Here is a 19,267-nt window from a genome sequence, read left to right on the forward strand (position 1 = left end):
CCCGACCGCTGAAAACGTTACGAATCCCGCTCTTTGCCGCAGTGAACGATGCAACGCCGCCGTGGAGAATTATCCGATTCGACTTCGGAGAGGAAACGGATTTGATCGGCAACGCACGTGATTTGTGTATGGATGTGGTTTTTTTGAAGAACGAAACTTGAGTGGTCCGTGGTCCTGTCGGAGTACACGGCCACCGGGAATTGTATTCCCGAACTCTGACAAATTCTCTGAACAGTCTATAATTCTTGCCTGAATTTCCTAGTGAACAGTTTTAATCGTCTTGGACAATTTTCTCGCCTCTAATCTGTTTTCTGTCAAAGTTTCCTAATTTCGAGGAATTCTCGTGATGCCTCGCGGAGAATCTTGTCATCGAGTCTCCTCTCGGTCGCTGTTTTCAATTTTTGTGTCGCCGAGTTCCTGTCAAAATGTTTTTCGCCTCGTGAAGTTCCTCTGAGACTGTGTTAATATCGCTGATTTTGCACGCAAAAGTTGTGTTCGTTCCGGAAAGTCTTCTGATAAAGTTACTTAAGTGCAAAGTCTTCTGATAAAGTTACTTAAGTGCATCGCTTCAAAATGGTGGACCGCACGACCTACGGGAAAATCCAGCCGGGAATCGACTGCTACAAGCCGTACAAATGCACGCTCAAGAACGGCTCCAAACCAGGATGTGAGTAAAGTGTGGATTTTTTATTTTTATCTGGCAATGAAGAAAACTCACCGGCGCGTGAAACGTTAAAGCACCCGTCTCTTACATGAGCCGTTGAAAGTGAGAGTGGCTCATCCCGTTGCCGTTGTTGAGAGATCTCTTCAAAATTGATGTTTTCTCTGCAAAATAAAAATTCTCCTACAATAATATCGTGAATTTCGGATAAATAGACCGCGTGAAGCAGAAAGGAACCAAGCCACATCAGCTACTACCTTTAATTGAGCAATTTAAATTTGTGCATGAAAACGGTTGTGCGGATTTTTGTACTGATTTTGGTGAATTTTCTGCATAGTACCAAACAACTTCCTCAAAATTTTCGAAGGAATCCGCACAGACATTCCCTTGTAAAAAATTAATTTGCCCAGTTAAATTTGACAATAGCTGTTGTGGCTTGGTTCCTCTCTGCTTGGTTATGAGGACTGAATTCTATGAGTCTATGCCTTGCAAAAACTTCGGTCGCGTGAACCGAGAATCTTCGTGTATCGGGCGGCCAGCGCGAAACGCGCTTTGGCGCCTACAAACCTAACTGGATACTTCAAGCATTGTGCAATGCGTGAAGTATCCGCGTAGGTTTGTAGGCGCCAGTGAGCCTCTCGCGCTGGCAGCACGCCACTCCGCTCTGTTAGGCTTTAATATTTCTACTCGCACAGTCAGCGTTTTTTAACTCATGATTTTGAAATGTTTGCACACTCTGCATTGATTATTCTCATTTAAATTGATGGGGGGAAAATATGTATCAATTTATCAAAGGAGAATAATAATATAATGTGTGTTTTTTTAAATATTGGTGGTTCCGTGTCAAATTTAATGATTTTCAAAGCACATTAATTTTTTCTTTTACATGTTGTGCTTTTATTGTGCTGCAGCGAGGTGTACGCGCAACCAAACGCTCAAACTTTGACGTATTTGACTCTAAAAGATCGATGTACAAATGGGTTAAAACTAAAGGTTGCGTGCTTCTTGGTTTTTTTTCCTCTTTTATTCATTTTTGCAGTTTCTGTCGGCGTAACTGCGGCTCATTGAGATTGATGTCGCTTGGAAAAGGTTTTACAAATATTTGTCACGTTTTAAAAATATAAATGTTTCCTTTCCGCTTGGTTTTGAGGACTGAATTCTATGACTTCGGTCGCGTGAACCGAGAATTTTCGTGTTTCATTTGGACCAAAGCTCAGGGATGCAGGTATTCCTTAGTTTTAATTCCCACTTTTCCAACTGGCGTACACATTTTAAAACCCTCTTTTTCCCCTTAAGCTGCAAACATGGCTCCATATTCCAATAATTGGAAGTAATTTTACTCATAACCAGGTTTTTTAACACCAAATTTCCGAACGTCAGGACCCCAGGAAAAAGCTAGTTGAAATGGTAATTTATCGTGTTCAGGACGAGGAATTGACGGATTTCAGTGCAACTTAATGCTCTCTCATAGTGGCGTTGCAGGAGGGGAGGACTCTGGGCCACAATTGGACGTGTTTCTGCCAAACGGAACTATGCGCATTATGACGTGAGCCCTGTTATGCATATATTCTTATGGGTCTCAGGGCTCATGCCTTAATGCACATAGTTCCGTTTAGCAGAAATACGTTCAATTATCCCAAACAGCGTCATTTTCTGTTATTTTCGTGTGTCTTTTACCTTAAAATCTTCATGAGAAATTCTTGATCGGTAACTCCCCCCCCCCCCCCCCCCGAAAAATGTTTGGTATAGAGGAAGTTTTCCATCAAAATTTAAGCATCAATTTTTCGACCTCAAAAATCGCTCCATTGAAAATGTTCATCCATAGACCGAGTCTCTTTTCCCTAAAATTCACATTTATAAGTATTACGATATTTATCCCCAAATGAACTTTGCAATAGATAAGGTGGGGTGGTGGAGGGGAGATCAAGGGGATCTGAATCCCCTATCACTGGAACATTTATCAACTCGGAAAGCCATTTGGGCCACATTTTGCAATTAGGAACAGTAATTTCTGGCTCAGTTTAGAAACAACGTACGTGTCATTAGTTTTCCCATGGACATAAGTGTTTTTTATGGACGAGCTAGAAGTTATGGTTCCGAATTGCAAAATGCAGTCCATTTTTCATGATATTCGGGAATGTTTTACAGTGGACCCCCACAGAAATGTTTGACGCTCTACACAGTATACACCACTGAAACTTCGAAACAAAAAGTGTGGCCGTTTACCTGCAAGGTTTTTGCTGTTATATTTGCATGAATCAAAACTGTTAAAGATGAGATCTGCGATCAAAACACCGGAGTAAAGGTTGCTGTTGCGGTTTCGTTTTCCCGTAGCCGATCCAGCGGCCGACGCGGGTGGTTGCAAAGCCTTACAAAGTCGGGTCCCTGAATTAGACTTTGAGTGTCTGAGTCACTTGACCGTGACTGTTTGCGTATACATACTTTTTTCGTTTGAATTATGATCTCCCGCACAATCTCCCCGCTCCGCGCAAAGTTGCCTTCAGTGGCGTGCCGTGAATTGCGATGTATCGATTGTTATGCCATTTAAACCTATGGTAAAGAATCGATTATTAAGGTGTTCGCTGCGAACACCCTATTTATCGATCCTTTTCCATAGGTTTTAATGGCAGATCATTCGATACATCGCAAAGCACGCCACGCCACTGGTTGCCTTTGCTCTTTGACAGATGTGAACTCTCGATTGATTTGCATGTCGAATAGCACTACGTCGTGCCAACCTTGTTCCATCCGGTTTCGTCGGAACAGGAACACGACACTTTGGTGGTCCAGCTTATCAAACCATATGTGGTTTGAAATTCACTTTAAGGGTCCTAAAGATGGTAAATTTAGTTAAACTTTAAAATGAGCACCGAACGTTGCGTCTGAAGACAATTTTTTCCACAGCATTTCACGCAAAATACACTAAACCGGTCTGAAGACTCCAGAATGAACTGAGAAATAAGAAATTAGTGATTATTATTGGTCGCGTTAGAAACATTAAATCCAAAATTTTCTCTCCCAAAAAATCAACATCGTTGCATAGGTCAAATTCGCCATCAAAAAAGAAACGAATCTTTCGACCCAAAAAAAAAAAAAAATTGTTGGATACCCCAAGAATTTCCTTCTTCTTACGATAATTGCCAAAAAAAATTTTGCTCACTGAAAAAAATGTTCAGCGTAAAATCCCTGAAGGCCCGTTTTCTGGGGGGAGGGGGAGGGGAGATTAGGCCCTAACGCCAGATGCGCGACGAAATCTCATGAACAGTAGTACCAAGTGCATTTAATTTACCCTCCTTGAGAAGAATCGGCTGGAAATGAGCCTGAATATTATTTTTGTCCATCATAGTCTGCAAAAAATGGAGCCCTCCCGGCTCCGTGGTCGGCCGAGTTGGCTGCCAGCCAAGCAGGCTCTGGGTTCGAATCCCGTGGTGAATTTTTGCCGCGCGCCGAGTTGGCGGTATCGAATAACGTTGACAGTGTTGCGAATTTCAGTTACTAATGGAGTTAAGACAAAAGTGGGGGACACCTGATCGGTCGGTTGGAAGTATAGTTATACTTCTTTCAATTTCGGAGCATCCCTCAAAAATGGCGCGTAACTGAGGGCCCTCTAATCGTCAAGAATTCCGCAAGTTTTTGCACCGCTGGCCTGAATCTAAATGTTTTCAGTACATACAAAATTGTTTATTTCGTCTCAGGATTAGGTGCAGAGCGTAGTTCTAAAGGAAAAGTGGGGAAAAAATGAAAAAAGGCGAAGTTGAAGCATTTCAAAGAATTTTGGTTGCGTGAGAACTGAGGAACTCTCGGAATCGGTCAGTAATGTAGTCAAAATTCGTTGAAATTATTCAGTACTTAGAGGATTTTTTTTTCCATTTATTTAATTCTTTCTTTTTTTATTTTAAACACTTTGAAATTCCTCGCTATTCTCTTTTTCCGCCAAGAACGAAACCTGTGACCAAGACAGATGTCTTGGTCACAGGTTTCGATAGCTATAACCGATAATAATGCCTTGATGCAACTATTCGTGCCCAAGGGATGTCGGTGCTGCATAGTCACTAAATTGAAGGCGCCCCAACCGCGCTTGCCCAAGTAGCGACGTGTGCAACTTTCGTCTTATGATTTAATTAATATTACAGAGACGCCGAACATATTCTTCCCTGATTCTGTAGGTCGTTTTCATAGTCGTTCCTTAAACAACTCCTTACATTCACGAGAGGCCCCATATTTCACATTGTGTTTTAAAGTATAGGCCCTAAACATCACAGCAACAATCAATAGCATCATAAAGAGGACGATTTTCACGAAACGCGAGTAATATCCATTAACTTGATTTTAGAAATAGATTTTTTGCAAGGGATTACCATGATTTGCCTTCGCAAAATACACAAGATAAGAAATATATTCATCGCAGACTTTGCAAATTTTAAGGTGGATCGCTACCTCAAAGTGTATGAAAATCGTAGGATCTGTACGTCCGTACTTTATATTTTTTGCGCAAGCAAATCATTGTAATCGAGTGGAAAATTCTGTCTACAAAATCAAACTGATGACCTTTACCTAAGTTTCGTGCAAATCTTCCATAATGATGCTATTGATTGTTGTTATGATGGTAAGGGCCTTCTTGAGCACAAAGTAAAATATACAAGTTCTCTCTCCAAGGTAAGTAGCTGTTTAAAGAACAAGTATAAATAAAACCTATTGAATCAAGGGGTAAGAGCGGAAGTGGCTGTCGTCGTCTCTATAATTAATGAAACCACGCGACAAGAGCGCCGTGCCGCACAAGTCACTACTTGGGCAAGCGCGGTTGGGACGCCTTCAACTTTGCCAGTATGCAACACGGACATGCTTCGAGTACGGATAGTTGTATCAAGGCGTTATTACTATCTAGCCATCGCAACCTTTGGCCAAGAAAGCAGACAGTTGTTAGAGGCGCCGGCGCTTTCCTCTGATCCTGTTCGGTAATGAAACAACTATTTTTTTAATTACTATACTTAAGTATCACACATTATTTGAAATTCTAGAACACTTTAAACGTCAGTATTTAACAGTCTCGTTTGCACTTATAACTCTCCGAAGCATAGATGTTTGATAGGAAATTCGGAAACGGAGGTCACGTCAGTGAAGGGAGGGTATATTGGAAAGGCCATAATCGGACAGCATTTTGCAATTTGGAACTATAGATTCTGGCCGGTTTAAAAACAACGTATGTGCCATTGGTTTCCCTGTGCACATAAGTGTTTTTTTTCAGATGAGCCAGAATCTACATTTCCAAATTGCAAAATGCAGTCCAATTTTTCTTTACCTCTCTCCCCATCCCTACTCGCCCAGAAAAATTTAGCGAGCACGCTTATGCATGAAAATTTCGCAAACCCGATCACGCTTCTCAATTCTGCAATAATCCGCGAACAAAATTGTTTGTCACAGTTTCGCAGCCACAGTGTTGCAATTTCTCGACATTCTCGTGCGAATTTCCAAATCTCACTTTTCCAACTTGCTTTCTAAAGAGACCTTTTTTTATAGCATTGAAATTAATTTAAGAGCTGGCATCAGAAATTAGGTAATTCTCTCGACCCTTTATAGGACCTTCAGCCTTGAAAGAGCTTGAAGTGTATGAAGGGATAGACGCTTCCATCTAGGGGAGGAACGTCTATCTACCTACAATTAGAGTTGAAAAGTTTCAAAGATCTACCTATGTTTTACCGGTATTCGCATGGAAGTAACCAGAATCAAATTAACTATACGTTTCACGTTGCCTTTTTCTCGCATGTTTTACTTATTTCACTTGAAACAATACCATGCAATCCTCTGTACACAGCCCAAAGATCGTAGAGAATGTATTTACGTATCATGTATGTACGTATGTATGTTTCTTAGTTTTAGTTGCTTAGTTTTCTGTTAAAAGAACACAACATAAGAGAAAATTAGACAATAATCGTTGCTTGTCTGACGTAAGGGCGTGACTCAATTTCTAAATGAGCCCCGATTTACGTATAAATCCATGCTTTCTAGAGTTCATGCGAAACTAAGATACGCCCTTACGTAAAAGGAGCGTCATAATGTCTAATGTAGTTTGTTTGATTCTGACTAATTCCATCCATTTGCAAGGAGCATCGCGTAGATACCCGCCACGGCGCCACATATGTAGAATCAAAAACCATGCAGTCGTACCCATTAAGATGTCAGACCCCTACTACGTAATCGCCTATTTACCGTGTGTTTTAACCTGCAACGGGTAGCGAGTGTCCACCTCAAAATTTTACGACTGTATTGTCTCGTCAAGGCGCAGCCATTCAGTCACAAATGGTTTGCTAATTCATTTCCGACTGACCCTCTACAGAGAAAAACATTTCTTGAGGCGCTACTCTTCACCGTCGGTTAAGGCCTCGATAGACGATCAAATTCCCGAACCAATTCCGATCAAAGTAGCATCAAAGTGTCGGGAGTCATCAGTCCTAAACTCATTAATTTGCTTCATTTTAAAATGAAAACTTGGCAGAAATGTTTCCTGTGGCAGGAAATGATGAATGGTGGCACTCCGTTCTGATCTTACTTTGAACAAAAAAGTGCGGCCCGTCAAAATTTGATGGTAGATGGTGTCCACCAGTCATCAGCATGTCTACTTTGATCGGAATTGGTTCGGAATTTGATCGTCTATGCAGGGCTTTATAGGACATTTCGTCAACGATCTTTTGTCCGCGCACCTGTTTTTTCCTGTAATTTACGTCCACGCGTTTTTTCGGCACGGGAGTTTTGGTCCACGTGCCAGTTGAGACCCAAAGTTAATTTGCCCACATGTAAATACAAACGACAATTGCTCACGACGTTTTTGGATAAAAATGTATAATGTCTTGGAAGAATGAGGGTTTGCTTGTTTTTTTGTTTTGTCTGTTTGGTCCAACGGAGAATAATATACAATAGTTGAGAGTTTTGGTAAAAGTGGGGGAGCGTCAATTCCATGAGACAAAATTCACTAAAACTCTCTACACCTCTTTGGTGTAACAGGACCTAATTATCTTTCAAGAAATTCCCACCTTGTTATACCTGAACCAGATAAACCTCTATATTTGCCTCAGCTAAAGGCTCTTAGATTTTTCCTGTGTACGATAAGTATCTTGATTTATTTTGCGAGGAAAGATCTGTACTCTTAAAGGATGCCTGTCATTCTTAATACGTTCAATTTCGTATAATACTGTGCAACATCTCTGTTGTGAAATAGTTGCTTCAGGCGCCGCCACACGGCGGGCGGGCGGACAGCGCGAAACGCATTAGCGCCTACAAACCTAAGTGGATACTTCAAGCGTTGTGCAATGCGTGCACTGGCGCCTACAAACCTAAGTGGATACTTCAAGCATTGTGCAATGCGTGAAGTATCCACTTAGGTTTGTAGGCGCCAGTGTGCCTCTCGCGCTGGCAGCACGCCGCTCCGCTCTAGGCTTTAATATTTATACTCGCATAGTCAGCGTTTTTTAACTCATGATTTTGAAATGTTTGCACACTCTGCATTGATTATTCTCATTTAAATTGATGGGGAAAAAATATGTATCAATTTATCAAAGGAGAATAATAATATAATGTGTGTTTTTTAAATATTGGTGGTTCCGTGTCAAATTTAATGATTTCCAAAGCACTTTAATTTTTTCTTTTACATGTTGTGCTTTTATTGTGCTGCAGCGAGGTGTACGCGTAACCAAACGCTCATAAGATGTATTTGACTCTCAAAGATCGATGTACAAATGGGTTAAAACTAAAGATTACGTGCTTCTTAGTTTTTTTTTCCTCTTTTATTCATTTTTGCAGTTTTTGTCGGCACAACTGCGGCTCATTGAGATTAATGTCGCTTGGAAAAGGTTTTACAAATATTTGTCACGTTTTAAAAATATAAATGTTTTCAAAATGAAGTAATAATTTCGTAAAGAAAAAATTAAAAAAATAAAAAAAGTACCTATACATATATAAGGTATATTGTACATCGAATATTTTAAGGATGGAAATAAAACCAATTATTCACCAATGACAATTTAAAAGGATGATCCAAAATGAGAAAGTAATAACATTTCATTTAGAAAATGAGCAACCATAACAACACCTCTTTCTCTCTCAATTTCTCATTTCCATATTGTCAATATTATTTTACAAACCGACTAAAATATAACGCTTGGACCAAGTCACTGTTGCTTATTTTACGTGTTTGCGTAAGCTACTGGACCAAAAAGGTGCGCGGACTAAAAAATCGTTGACAAAATGTCCTGAAACCTCACCGTCGTGATTCTGATGTTGAATTAAAAAACAAAAGATGCAAAAGCGTGCGCTTATACCTGTGAAAGTTGCAAAACTCTTCTTCTTTCTCTTTGTTTTGAAATTTATTTACAAAGATTAATTAAATGGAGTCCGGCGGTTCTGTAAAAGTGCATTTAATTATTCTCATCAGAGATGTAACAGCCGCGAATTCTAATCACCATAAAATTGAGCCTGCTTGAGAGAATTATTTGTGTGTCTGTGTTTATTGGGAGCGAAACACATAACGAACCCAAATTTTGTGTTAAATTTTACAGACTTCGTTGAATTTACCCCAGGAAATAGCGGAATAGCCAGGAAATCCCAAAATCAACCGAAAGCATGGATTACTTTGTGTTTCACTTTTATTTTCAACCAAACAGTAGTGTTATTTTTCTCTCAGTTTAGGAGCAATGGACCTCCAGTCAATATCTGAATTTCGAAATTATTATCTTTCTTGACCTTAACCTCTGCCCTCTTCGCCTCCTCTTCATTCTCTCCCGGACTCCTCAGTCCCTTAGTTCAGTGGCGTGGCGTACTTCGCGATATATCGATTGACCTGCCATTTAAACCAATGGCAAAGCATCCATAAACAGGGTGTTCGAAACGAACACATTAATAAACGATGCTTTACCACAGCTTCAAATGGGGAGAGATCGATAATCGATCATTCTGCCATGCTAAGGAAGAACGCCGTATGATACTTTAGACGTTGCCAAGTTTCCTTCGATAAAAACCGAATTTACTGGGAAAATTGTGAATATTTTTCCCCAAAATTTTCAGACTATTTTGTACGCAATTTAATCTAAAACATCTGAAAATTTAAAAGACAAATGTGCCTGAATATCGTCAAAAATACATGTTTTATCCGGGGAAATTTGGCAACTCTCGAATGTTCATACGGCGTTCTTCCTCAGCACGGCAGCATTCACGCCTCGTCACTAAATTAGTTGCCTCATGCAGTGGCGTGGCGTGCATTGCGATGTATCGATTGTTATACCATTTAAACCTATGGAAAAGGATCGATAAATAGGTGTTCGCAGCGAACACCTTAATAATCGATTCTTTACCATAGGTTTAAATGGCAGAACAATCGATACATCGCAATTCACGCCTCGCCACTGGCCTAATACTTGTAACCGTCCAAGGGGAGGCCTGCCCTCTGCCTCTGAAAGGCAGCTTGCAGGATAGGAGAGAAAGATGGCTAATACTCTTTTTGCCCTTCCGAAAAAAAAATTTTAAAAAATGAAAAAAAAGTCACCTCAAATTTGTGACCATCGTCGGTTCGAAACGAGGCGTGGAACAAGTTAGTCATATCTCGCCTCACCATTGTAACCTGTCACTCGTGGACATGATAATCGTGATGAGAAGGCAGGGATTGTGGGGGAGGGGAGGGGCGCTTATATTTACATACAAGTTGGCGTGCCGGCGGTAAATTGCTGACCTTTCTGTTACATCACCATCATTGACACCGGCTTGGCAATCCCTTTCTTCTTCCACCGCGAGCCGACTCTCCTAAGCGCCACCGTTGAGCGCCACACCTCATCCGACTCTGGCTGAGGCTGTCAAATTGCCTGCGATTTGCCATAAACGTTCTGTAAGATTAAACTGATTAAAAAGGCGATTTTAAAACGAGCTGGCAATGTGTTCGCGGCCAAGTTGTCGGTTTGTGCGTGGAAGGAATGCTCGCAGGTTAACTTTCATTAAAAATATAGTTTGGATAACACTCTCGCACAATGGAATGAGTAAATGGGAGATGGGAATTCGGACAAAATACGGAAATTTTAAAAGCTTGTAACTCTATTGTTACAAAACGTGGAGGTCTTAAAAGTGGTCCCATGGGGTTTCTCGTAAACATTACTTAGAAAGCGCCCCTCATACTTTAAATTTAACGAAATTAACAAATAATTTTGCTGTTTGGTAAAAAAAATGCATGTCCGACCTCTCCCATTGACTCGATCCATTGTGTGCCGTGGAGAAGAAAAACATCGCATGATCTGTCTGAGCAGTGACGATTTTGCAAGTTGGCAACACTTTTTTCCTCCGTTTAAATCCATTAATAATATCGATTTTCGATCGATCGTTGCTTGATTCTAGCAGATTAGCTAAAAATATTGAGATCCGTCCAAACCGCAACTCTCTACGTTCAATATTAACCGAGATATCGCCCTTTGAAAAGCCGAGTTTTTGACGTCATCCACCGCGGTAGTGACACCCTTGGTTTCTTCCACCTTGGTTTTATCAGTCACGGAGACACACATTATCACTGGTTACTCTACGTGAAACGCGGATGAAAGCAAGGTGGAAGAAACCAAGGGTTTCGCTACCGCGGTGGATGACGTCAAAAACCCGGCTTTTCAAAGGGCGACATCTCGGTTAATATTGAACGTAGAAAGTTGCGGTTCGGCAGATCTTAATATTTTAGGTTCATCTACAGGGATCAATCATCAAAACACGATTCTATGATCAGCGCAACTGTCTCATTATCTATCAGAGCGATCGGGATCGCACTGAGTGAATGTCGAATCGTGAAAAAGCTAATGCCACCTTGATCGGTGCGCTTTACATGCCGGCGAACTGGCGCGATTTTTCACGATTCGAATCTTCTGGCACTTCAGATTACGCGAAAATTCAAACGATCCAATCAGATTCTAATAAATTGATACCTATCATTGCTATCAAAGCATTCTAATATAGGTTTAAGTCTAAGGATCGTCGGTGGCGACTCTCGATTGGTTGATGTCATCGGGCCTAGAGTACCTTTATAGTCAGAGTGTGGCCATTTCTGTTCCGGTTTATCATTGGTCGCGAGCGAATAGGCTGACACGATGCTCTTAGGGCCGTAAATAAACAAACAAGATGGCTGTTATCAGCAAGCAAGATTGAGGTTATGCACATCTTACATCCTCCTGTGATAAAGGTGAAAGGCGATTTAACAATGTTTTAATGTGTTTTTCGTGTGTTATTCGTAGATATGCTAGTTTAAAATGTTACTGCCGTATAATTGACATTTTTGTCAAATTTAGCTTCTTATCGATGTTACGGTGAGCCGCCATCTTGTTTGTTTATTTACGGCCCTAAGAGCATCATGAAGCCTAAAAACTCGTTGACCAATCAAAAAGCGGAACAGTTTTCCTGTAGTAAAAAGATACGAATGGCCATACTCTGTCTATAAAGGTACTCCAATCGGGCCTCGTCCATTTGAATGTATGTGAAATAATAGATTTCATCGACTCTATGTGAGACAGGCTACTCCGTGAGGATCGATTATTTATATATAGATAAAGTGAGGAATAACAGTGTTTCTAACTCATACGAGAATCGCCTTTGGGGATCATAGAACCCTGCGTGCACGGAAAATAAGTGTTGAGAGTTATCTCCTAAAATTGTCGTACTACCCCAATTTGTTGGATGATACGGACATTTCCAATTAATTGTGGTAGTACCACAACTCATATTTGGATTGTTATTTGCAAAAAGGAACCAAGAGCATTCCACTGTTGCTAAGATTGTGCAGCCTACATTGCTTGCAATAAAATTACTGAAACCTTGCAAAAAGTTAAATCTACTATGGTAATTTTCGTATTAAATTTATAGACTATTGGTAGTAAAGATAAAACTTATTTAGGTGATCAGTTTATATCTGCAAGGTAAAGATAGTTGCACAATCTTAGCGGAATTGGAATACTCGTGGTTTCTTTTTGCAAAATGCAATCCATTCAGGTAGCACCGAAACATTTGGGTTGGTTACCTAATTTATTGGGGGGCTTCCGCCATTAATTGGAAATGCCCGTATCATCCAACAACCCCTCTTTTTTTCTCGTGTAAGCGCTCTTCTTTCGTAAAACTCAAAATATTAAACTGTATCTTTTGTTTGATTTCAGGTAAGTGAACGCTCTCATTATTTCTGTTTACTCGCGGTCGAAGTTTGGTAAGTAAAGTAACTAATTTATTCCGTTCTGGAGCCAAAAGGTGTCGAGCACGAAGCATAATGATGACGTTGAAGTAGAATGTATCTCCGATTTATTAGCTGTTAATCGGTTTGACCGGTCTTTAAACGAGTTTCCGTTGGAAGTATCCCACGTTTGAATCACTTTGCAACAGTGCTGCCATCCGCTCCGTTAACCGTCAATTTGCGCTGTTTATGCGTGAAAATTTTCTAGGAAATTTGGCCGAGCTGCCCCCGGCGTACTTGTCATTTTCGTCGCCAGACTAATTTTAAAACGCTTTTACTCTAGCGCGTCCTGTCATTCACCTTAACCTTTTTCGTGCCAATTTTTCACCCCCTCCCCCTCCCTCCCTCGTCGACCGAGGTCCAAGTCACACTATCTGAAAGCTCTCTAAGTAGTAACTGTTGAAATGGCAAGTCACTTAACTATGCTTAAGCCGTTCAGCTAAGGTCGAGAGAATATCATGCGATTATCACTGCTCTAGTTTGTGATCTCTCGCGGAGTTCTCGGATGTTCAGCGAAAAATAAAGGATGTTTTACTGAATCGGTGGTATGACTTAGGAGTTGTTGATGTTTGACAGTTTTTCGCCGGCATCGATCGCGTTATTTGTCCAAATTTTGCTGAATTTTGTGGGTTATGAGAAAGACTGGTGGACTTCCAGTAAAGAACGTTGAAATTAACAGGGTGTCTTCTGGTCCGAAAAGTCCGGAAATAATGCTGATTTTTTAAGGACACGGTCCGGTCCGCGGCGGCGTGGTACCAGCGCAAACCGCGCACTGACGCCTACAAACCTAAGGGGATACTTCACGCATTGCGCAATGCTTGAAGTATCCCTTTAGGTTTGTAGGCGTCTATGCGCGTTTCGAGCTGGCAGCACGCTGCGCCGCAGCGTGCCATAAACTTGCCCACAATTAAGTGGTCAGGGTGTTAAAATGTAGGCAATTTGACATCAAATTCGAAATTAGCGACTCAAGAAACCTTAGTTCACCAAACTTTCGTGGTTTTTCAGTCATTATCCGACTTATTTCTTTCTATTCTTGAGTTTTGGACCATAGTGCGCCGCGGGCGGCGGCGCTTATGAAAGTCTCCCCTGTGCTCAATCGCTCTACCCTACTGACAGACCAAGATACAACATTTCCCGCTTTGCTCAATTTTACGCGAAATTTGTAATTTCCGCCAGAATATCAAATGACGAGCATATCGTTATTTGTGATGAATCGATTGATCTGTCATTTGGACGTATTTCTGCCAAACGGAACTATGTGCATTGTGACGTGAGCCCTGTTGTGCATGTATTCTTATGGATTTCGAGGCTCATGTCTAAATGCACATAGTTCCGTTTGGCAGAAATACGTCCATTTAAGGCCTAGATACACACGGCGATTAATCACCGCGAGTGGAAGACGAAGGCCAATGGAGAGCGTTGACTTCGATCCATTGACGTCGATATATCGAAATCAAGGCTCTCCATTGGCTTTCGTCTTTCACTCGCGCCGATTAATCGCCGTGTGTATCTAGGCCTTTAAACTTATGGGAAAGGATCAACGAGGGGCTTGGAGGGCAAGGCGCATCATAAGTGCAGTTTTTGCTATATCGAGAAATACGCGTTTGAAGTTTCGAAATTACACGGATCTGTACAGTGGAAAGAAAGTTCAAACTGACTTTTAGATACTTAAAAATTGGAATTTGGGAGCGAGTTTTTCACTGACTATGCATTGAGACTATTTTTACTTGAAATCATTAATATCTCAATTTCTTCAAAAACTGCACTTATGCGTCTTGTCCCCAAGCCCCTCAGTTATCAGGATACACCTTAATAATGAATTCTCTACTGCAGCAAATGAGAACATATTGAGTTGATGATTTCACGCTTCGCCGCTGCGTTCGATGCGTAAACTACCGATCGCAGATGAGCAGTCATAAAAACCCCATAAACTAGGCGCGTTCCGCCCGTGGAATGATCTCACTAACTCGTCGCTGATTTACTCGTAGTAACTCGTAATCCCAGCCTTTGAACGACCTTGTTACCGCCTGGGCCCAAAGCTAGTTCGGCCAAATCCCAACGCTGCCATGCTAAGTAAGAACGCCTTATGAGCCATCAAGCGTTGCCAAATTTCCTTCCTCAAATGGCGAATTTTCAGGAAAATTTGTGAATATTTCTTCTCCGATTTTTCTCAGGATTTCGTTCGTAATTTGATCTAAAAAGTCGGAAAATTTCAAAGAAATATATTCATAACTTCCTTCAAAAATGAATATGTTTAAAGAATAAATTTGGCAACATTCAAATGCTTAAGCGGCGTTTTTTACTTAGCATGGCAGTACGTATGACTTGTCATTTTGATCCGGTGCGGCCCAGCGCAAGTTGTCAGGTTGGAGTTAATTTTTTTAACGAATTTGGTCGTCTTACTAGTGATTTTATTTTGTTTTGCAATTTATTGGTATTTTTAATACGAATTATTTTTTTTGTAGTATTTATCTATCAACGTCTTTTGTCTTCTTTCCTTTCAACCTTCAAAAATGAAAAATTTGCACCCAAATTATTTATTGCTTCATCTAAGATCACTTAAAGAGCTGATTTCGCAGTAGTTTTTTTTTTTTTTTTTGCCAAAAAGTGCGATACGTAATTTAAAGACGGTCCCTGATGATAGTATATCGGTGAGCACCCACCTTCTGAACCAGTCGAAAGCTTGTAATGACATGTTTCTGCGGTCGTCGCGCCTTCACACACCTAGACTTCCGTCAAGAATTGTCCTAATCGACGGGAATAGTAGGTGTAACAATTAGGATGTTCCCTCAATTTCGCAACGGTGGCGATATTTTAGTTGTTTGGCCGTCTGTCGCGTTGTTTATTGGTTCGTGGTGCGCTTGCGCGTTGAACTGGGTCAGTGTAACATTGAACCGGCTAAAATACCCCCTTATAAGGAAGCCACAGATGACGATGACCAGCCACCGGCCGTGAGCGCGGTGTTGCCGGCCGAGGTCGCAAAATAGGGGATTTTACAGCGGATCAGCCCCGGTACCAGTTTTGCAACCGATCTATTAAGATTGTTTCTTTTATTAATGTAATTTACACTAAAGAAATTACATGACAATTGCCAGACCTACAAAGGTCTTTATGAATTTTTCCCTAGCCTTGATTCAAGGTATAAAGATAAACACCGCTTTACGAGCCTTAAATTATTGCATCAAAAAGAGAAAACAAAAGATAAAATAATAAAAAGTAGCATCCATTCAGATAAAAAGTAAGAGAGATTTTCTCCCAGAAACAATCTTGAGAGGAAGGCATTTGGGTTCTTTTACGGTGAGTGGAACAAATCGCAGCAGTAGAAACACCTGATGGCGCTGAGTATACTTCGAATTTCCACTTTTCATCTTGTTTTCTCATAACGAAAATGCGAAGCTCCATTTTAACATAAGCCCCAGAATGCATGAAGTTATTATGGACAATAGAGCTCATCTCTAAACTTAGTCACGTGCTTGCTTCAGAGGAGCGAAGATTTGTCCATTCCTGCTGACCGACAACTGTGGAAGCTCTTCGACCTCTTGGCGGTTCTGTCGCGACTCATAAGCCACTCAACGGCCAACAGAAGTTGTTGTCACGTGTTGTCGAGTTTAGCAGTAATTAAATTTAATAATGATAATTAATCCTATCGAGCGACATGTTCGGCGGCAGAGATGGAAAATTTTCACTCAATTTATTAGCGTGAAATTTCACGAAATTTTCTGAAACTCTTGGGGATGCATTCAAGAGGCCAAGAAACGGCTCGAAAAAGTGGTTCTTGATTTTTACATCTTTCACCCCATACCTGAAACATTCACGCATTGCAAATGTTTTCGTTTGGTTTGGAGGTTAGGTTGGGGCTAACTTTCTCTCTAAACTCTCTTTTGTGTCCTCCTTCGCGTAGAGCACCTCTTAAGGGTAGCACATCGACGGTGTTAAGAAAGTTCCAGTAAAGAACGTTGAAATTAACAGGGTCTTGGTCCGGAAAGTCCGGAAATAATGCTGATTTTTTAAGGACGGTCCGGTCCGCGGCGTGCTGCCAGCTCGAAACGCGCACTGACGCCTACAAACCTAAAGGCTACTTCACGCATTGCGCAATGCTTGAAGTATCCCTTTAGGTTTGTAGGCGTCAATGCGCGTTTTCGAGCTGGCAGCACGCTGCGCCGCAGCGTGCCATAAACTTGCCCACAATTAAGTGGTCAGGGTGTTGAAATGTAGGCAATTTGACATCAAATTCGAAATTAGCGACTCAAGAAACATCAAACTACTCAACGGCCATTCTTTAAAATTGCCGTGATTTTTTCTTTCTGTAGGTACGAAGAAAATTCTGCAAAAACTTCAAGGAATGATGTCAATTTGTTCTCCTCTGAAAAAATAACATACAGGCGGAGATTTTCAGTCACCGCAAACGAGATGTGTGATTGCGGACTTACGCCGTCAAGATACTGCCGCATCGACGCGACGGGTAGACCATCTGAAACACTTTCCGGACTACTGGGAGTTGGATTGATAGTTCAGAAAAATATTAACAAATTTCAAATTTTTTTAGATTTATTCGAGCCTATTGAAATTTCACTTTCCATCTCCTCTCGGCGGTGATCTGGTTCGCGTCGTTTTCTGTCCGATGGTCATCCGTCCGACGCACATGACCGCGGCGACCTTCCGCGAATCAGACGCCTGCATTGGCGAGCGCTCAAAACAGCCGGTCGCCGAACATGTGCGCGACCCGGGCGTCGAGCGTGGAGCATAAAACTCCCATAAAACCGAACTTGCAGTCTGCCGTGCTAAGGAAGAACGGCATATGAGCCTTCAAACTTTGCCAAGTTTCCATCGATAAAAACCGAATTTACTGAGAAAATTGTGAATATTTTTTTTCCAAAATTTTCCACACAATTTTTTACGTAATTTATCTATAATATCTGAAAATTTCAAAGGAAAATATGCATGAATGTTGTCAAAAATGCATGTTTTATCAATGGAAATTCGGCAACTCTTGAACGTCCATACGGCTTTCTTCCTTAGCACGGCAGCAGTCCCCGTCGCTGGACACGACGGCCGATTCGCGAGTTTCGCGATGGCTCGAATTTCAATTTATTAAGACTAACAAAAAGTTAGGTGCGCATGATTTATCGAAGAGATGACGATTTATTAGGCGGCGTGTTGACGGTCACGGGTAGAGTGTAAACACAGTTGTATTGGACCGATGGCGCCGTACGGCGCGGTCCAAAGTAAACTGTAACTTTTTCCTATTGGACTAAATTTTGCGATAGGGAACCACCCATTACCGTTAACAGCATCACCAACACACCATCACCAAAATTTTAACTTAAGTCGACACCAAGAAATCCAAGATCGGCCCATCCGTGTCAGAAATACGGGCCCATAAAGGTGAGGAACAGAGGCCCCTTTCAAAATATGCAGGATCGCTGAATTGATGTAGGGACTCGTAAAAGAGGCGTTTTCATGGGGAATCCGAATTTGAGGGTCTCGTCGTCCCTAGAGGCTTCTCTAATGGGGCACAGGGGACCTGGACTTGTGAATGTAACCAGTGTGGGTCCCCCTGTGCCCCATCAGCGAAGCCTGTGGGAACGACGGGACCGTCAAATTCGGATTCCTTGTGGTCGATTACCCATGCAAACTTTTTTTTTTTTTAGTCTCTACGAACTTTTAGAACTCTACGTACTTGTTTCTTTGTTTTTAGCGAACTTGTATTTTTTGAAAGGAGGCTCTGTCCCCCACCTTTATGTGCCGTATTTCGGACACGGATGGGCAAATCTCGGATTTCTTGGGGTCGATTTCAGTTAAAAAAATTTGTATTTTCTAATTCCGATAATACAGTTTCAAAATTGTGACTTAAGCCCCAACTTTTGAAGTACAGAGTCCCTTTTTAGCCGTCCGAGAGGAGCCGAAGGGGCTCTGGGACCATGAAATTTAGATTCCTTGAGATCGATTTCACAGTCCTGGACTTCGTCCGACCTGAATTAACTGAAAAAAGGCCTGGTACGGTAGGCCTTGGCCACCCTGTATTTTTCATTCATGAGAAAAATATCACAAGTCCCACGCAAGGTTGTAAAATTTCCTCTCATTTTTTTCAGGGGATCGTATTACCAATTTGTTGAGCTTTATTGCGGAATTTTTTCCATTCTGCAGATAAAATTACTTGACGATGGCGTTTCAATCAACCATGTCCAACGATTTTCCTAGTAGAAGATAAAATGCCAATGATAATCTGGCAATGCTACTCAGCAATTGTGATATTCTTCCTGGAAGGGGACAATATCGTCTCAACATTGTGCAAGATTCGTAAGAAGGCGTGGGCGATCTAAATTATCGCTCGTTCACTCTATACTAGAGCAAAGATGTATAAACTGCGAATATTGCAC

General features: G+C 41.3%; 1 protein-coding gene across 2 annotated transcripts in view; it reads left to right on the forward strand.

The window, feature by feature from the left end:
• Positions 1 to 514: 514 nt before the first annotated feature.
• The window catches only part of LOC109038492 (paxillin), a 120,770-nt gene continuing 102,017 nt past the window's right edge, over positions 515 to 19,267 (forward strand). Inside the window, exon 1 of one of the 2 annotated variants that reach the window (XM_072295999.1) lies at positions 515 to 667. In XM_072295999.1, coding sequence (XP_072152100.1) covers positions 636 to 667 — 32 coding nt within the window. In that variant the 5' untranslated portion in view covers positions 515 to 635. The remainder of the gene's footprint in view (positions 668 to 19,267) is intronic. The other variant, XM_072296015.1, reaches the window with a different exon arrangement.

This window comes from Bemisia tabaci, chromosome 1 (genome assembly GCF_918797505.1).
Source record: "Bemisia tabaci chromosome 1, PGI_BMITA_v3".
Lineage (NCBI taxonomy): Eukaryota > Metazoa > Arthropoda > Insecta > Hemiptera > Aleyrodidae > Bemisia > Bemisia tabaci.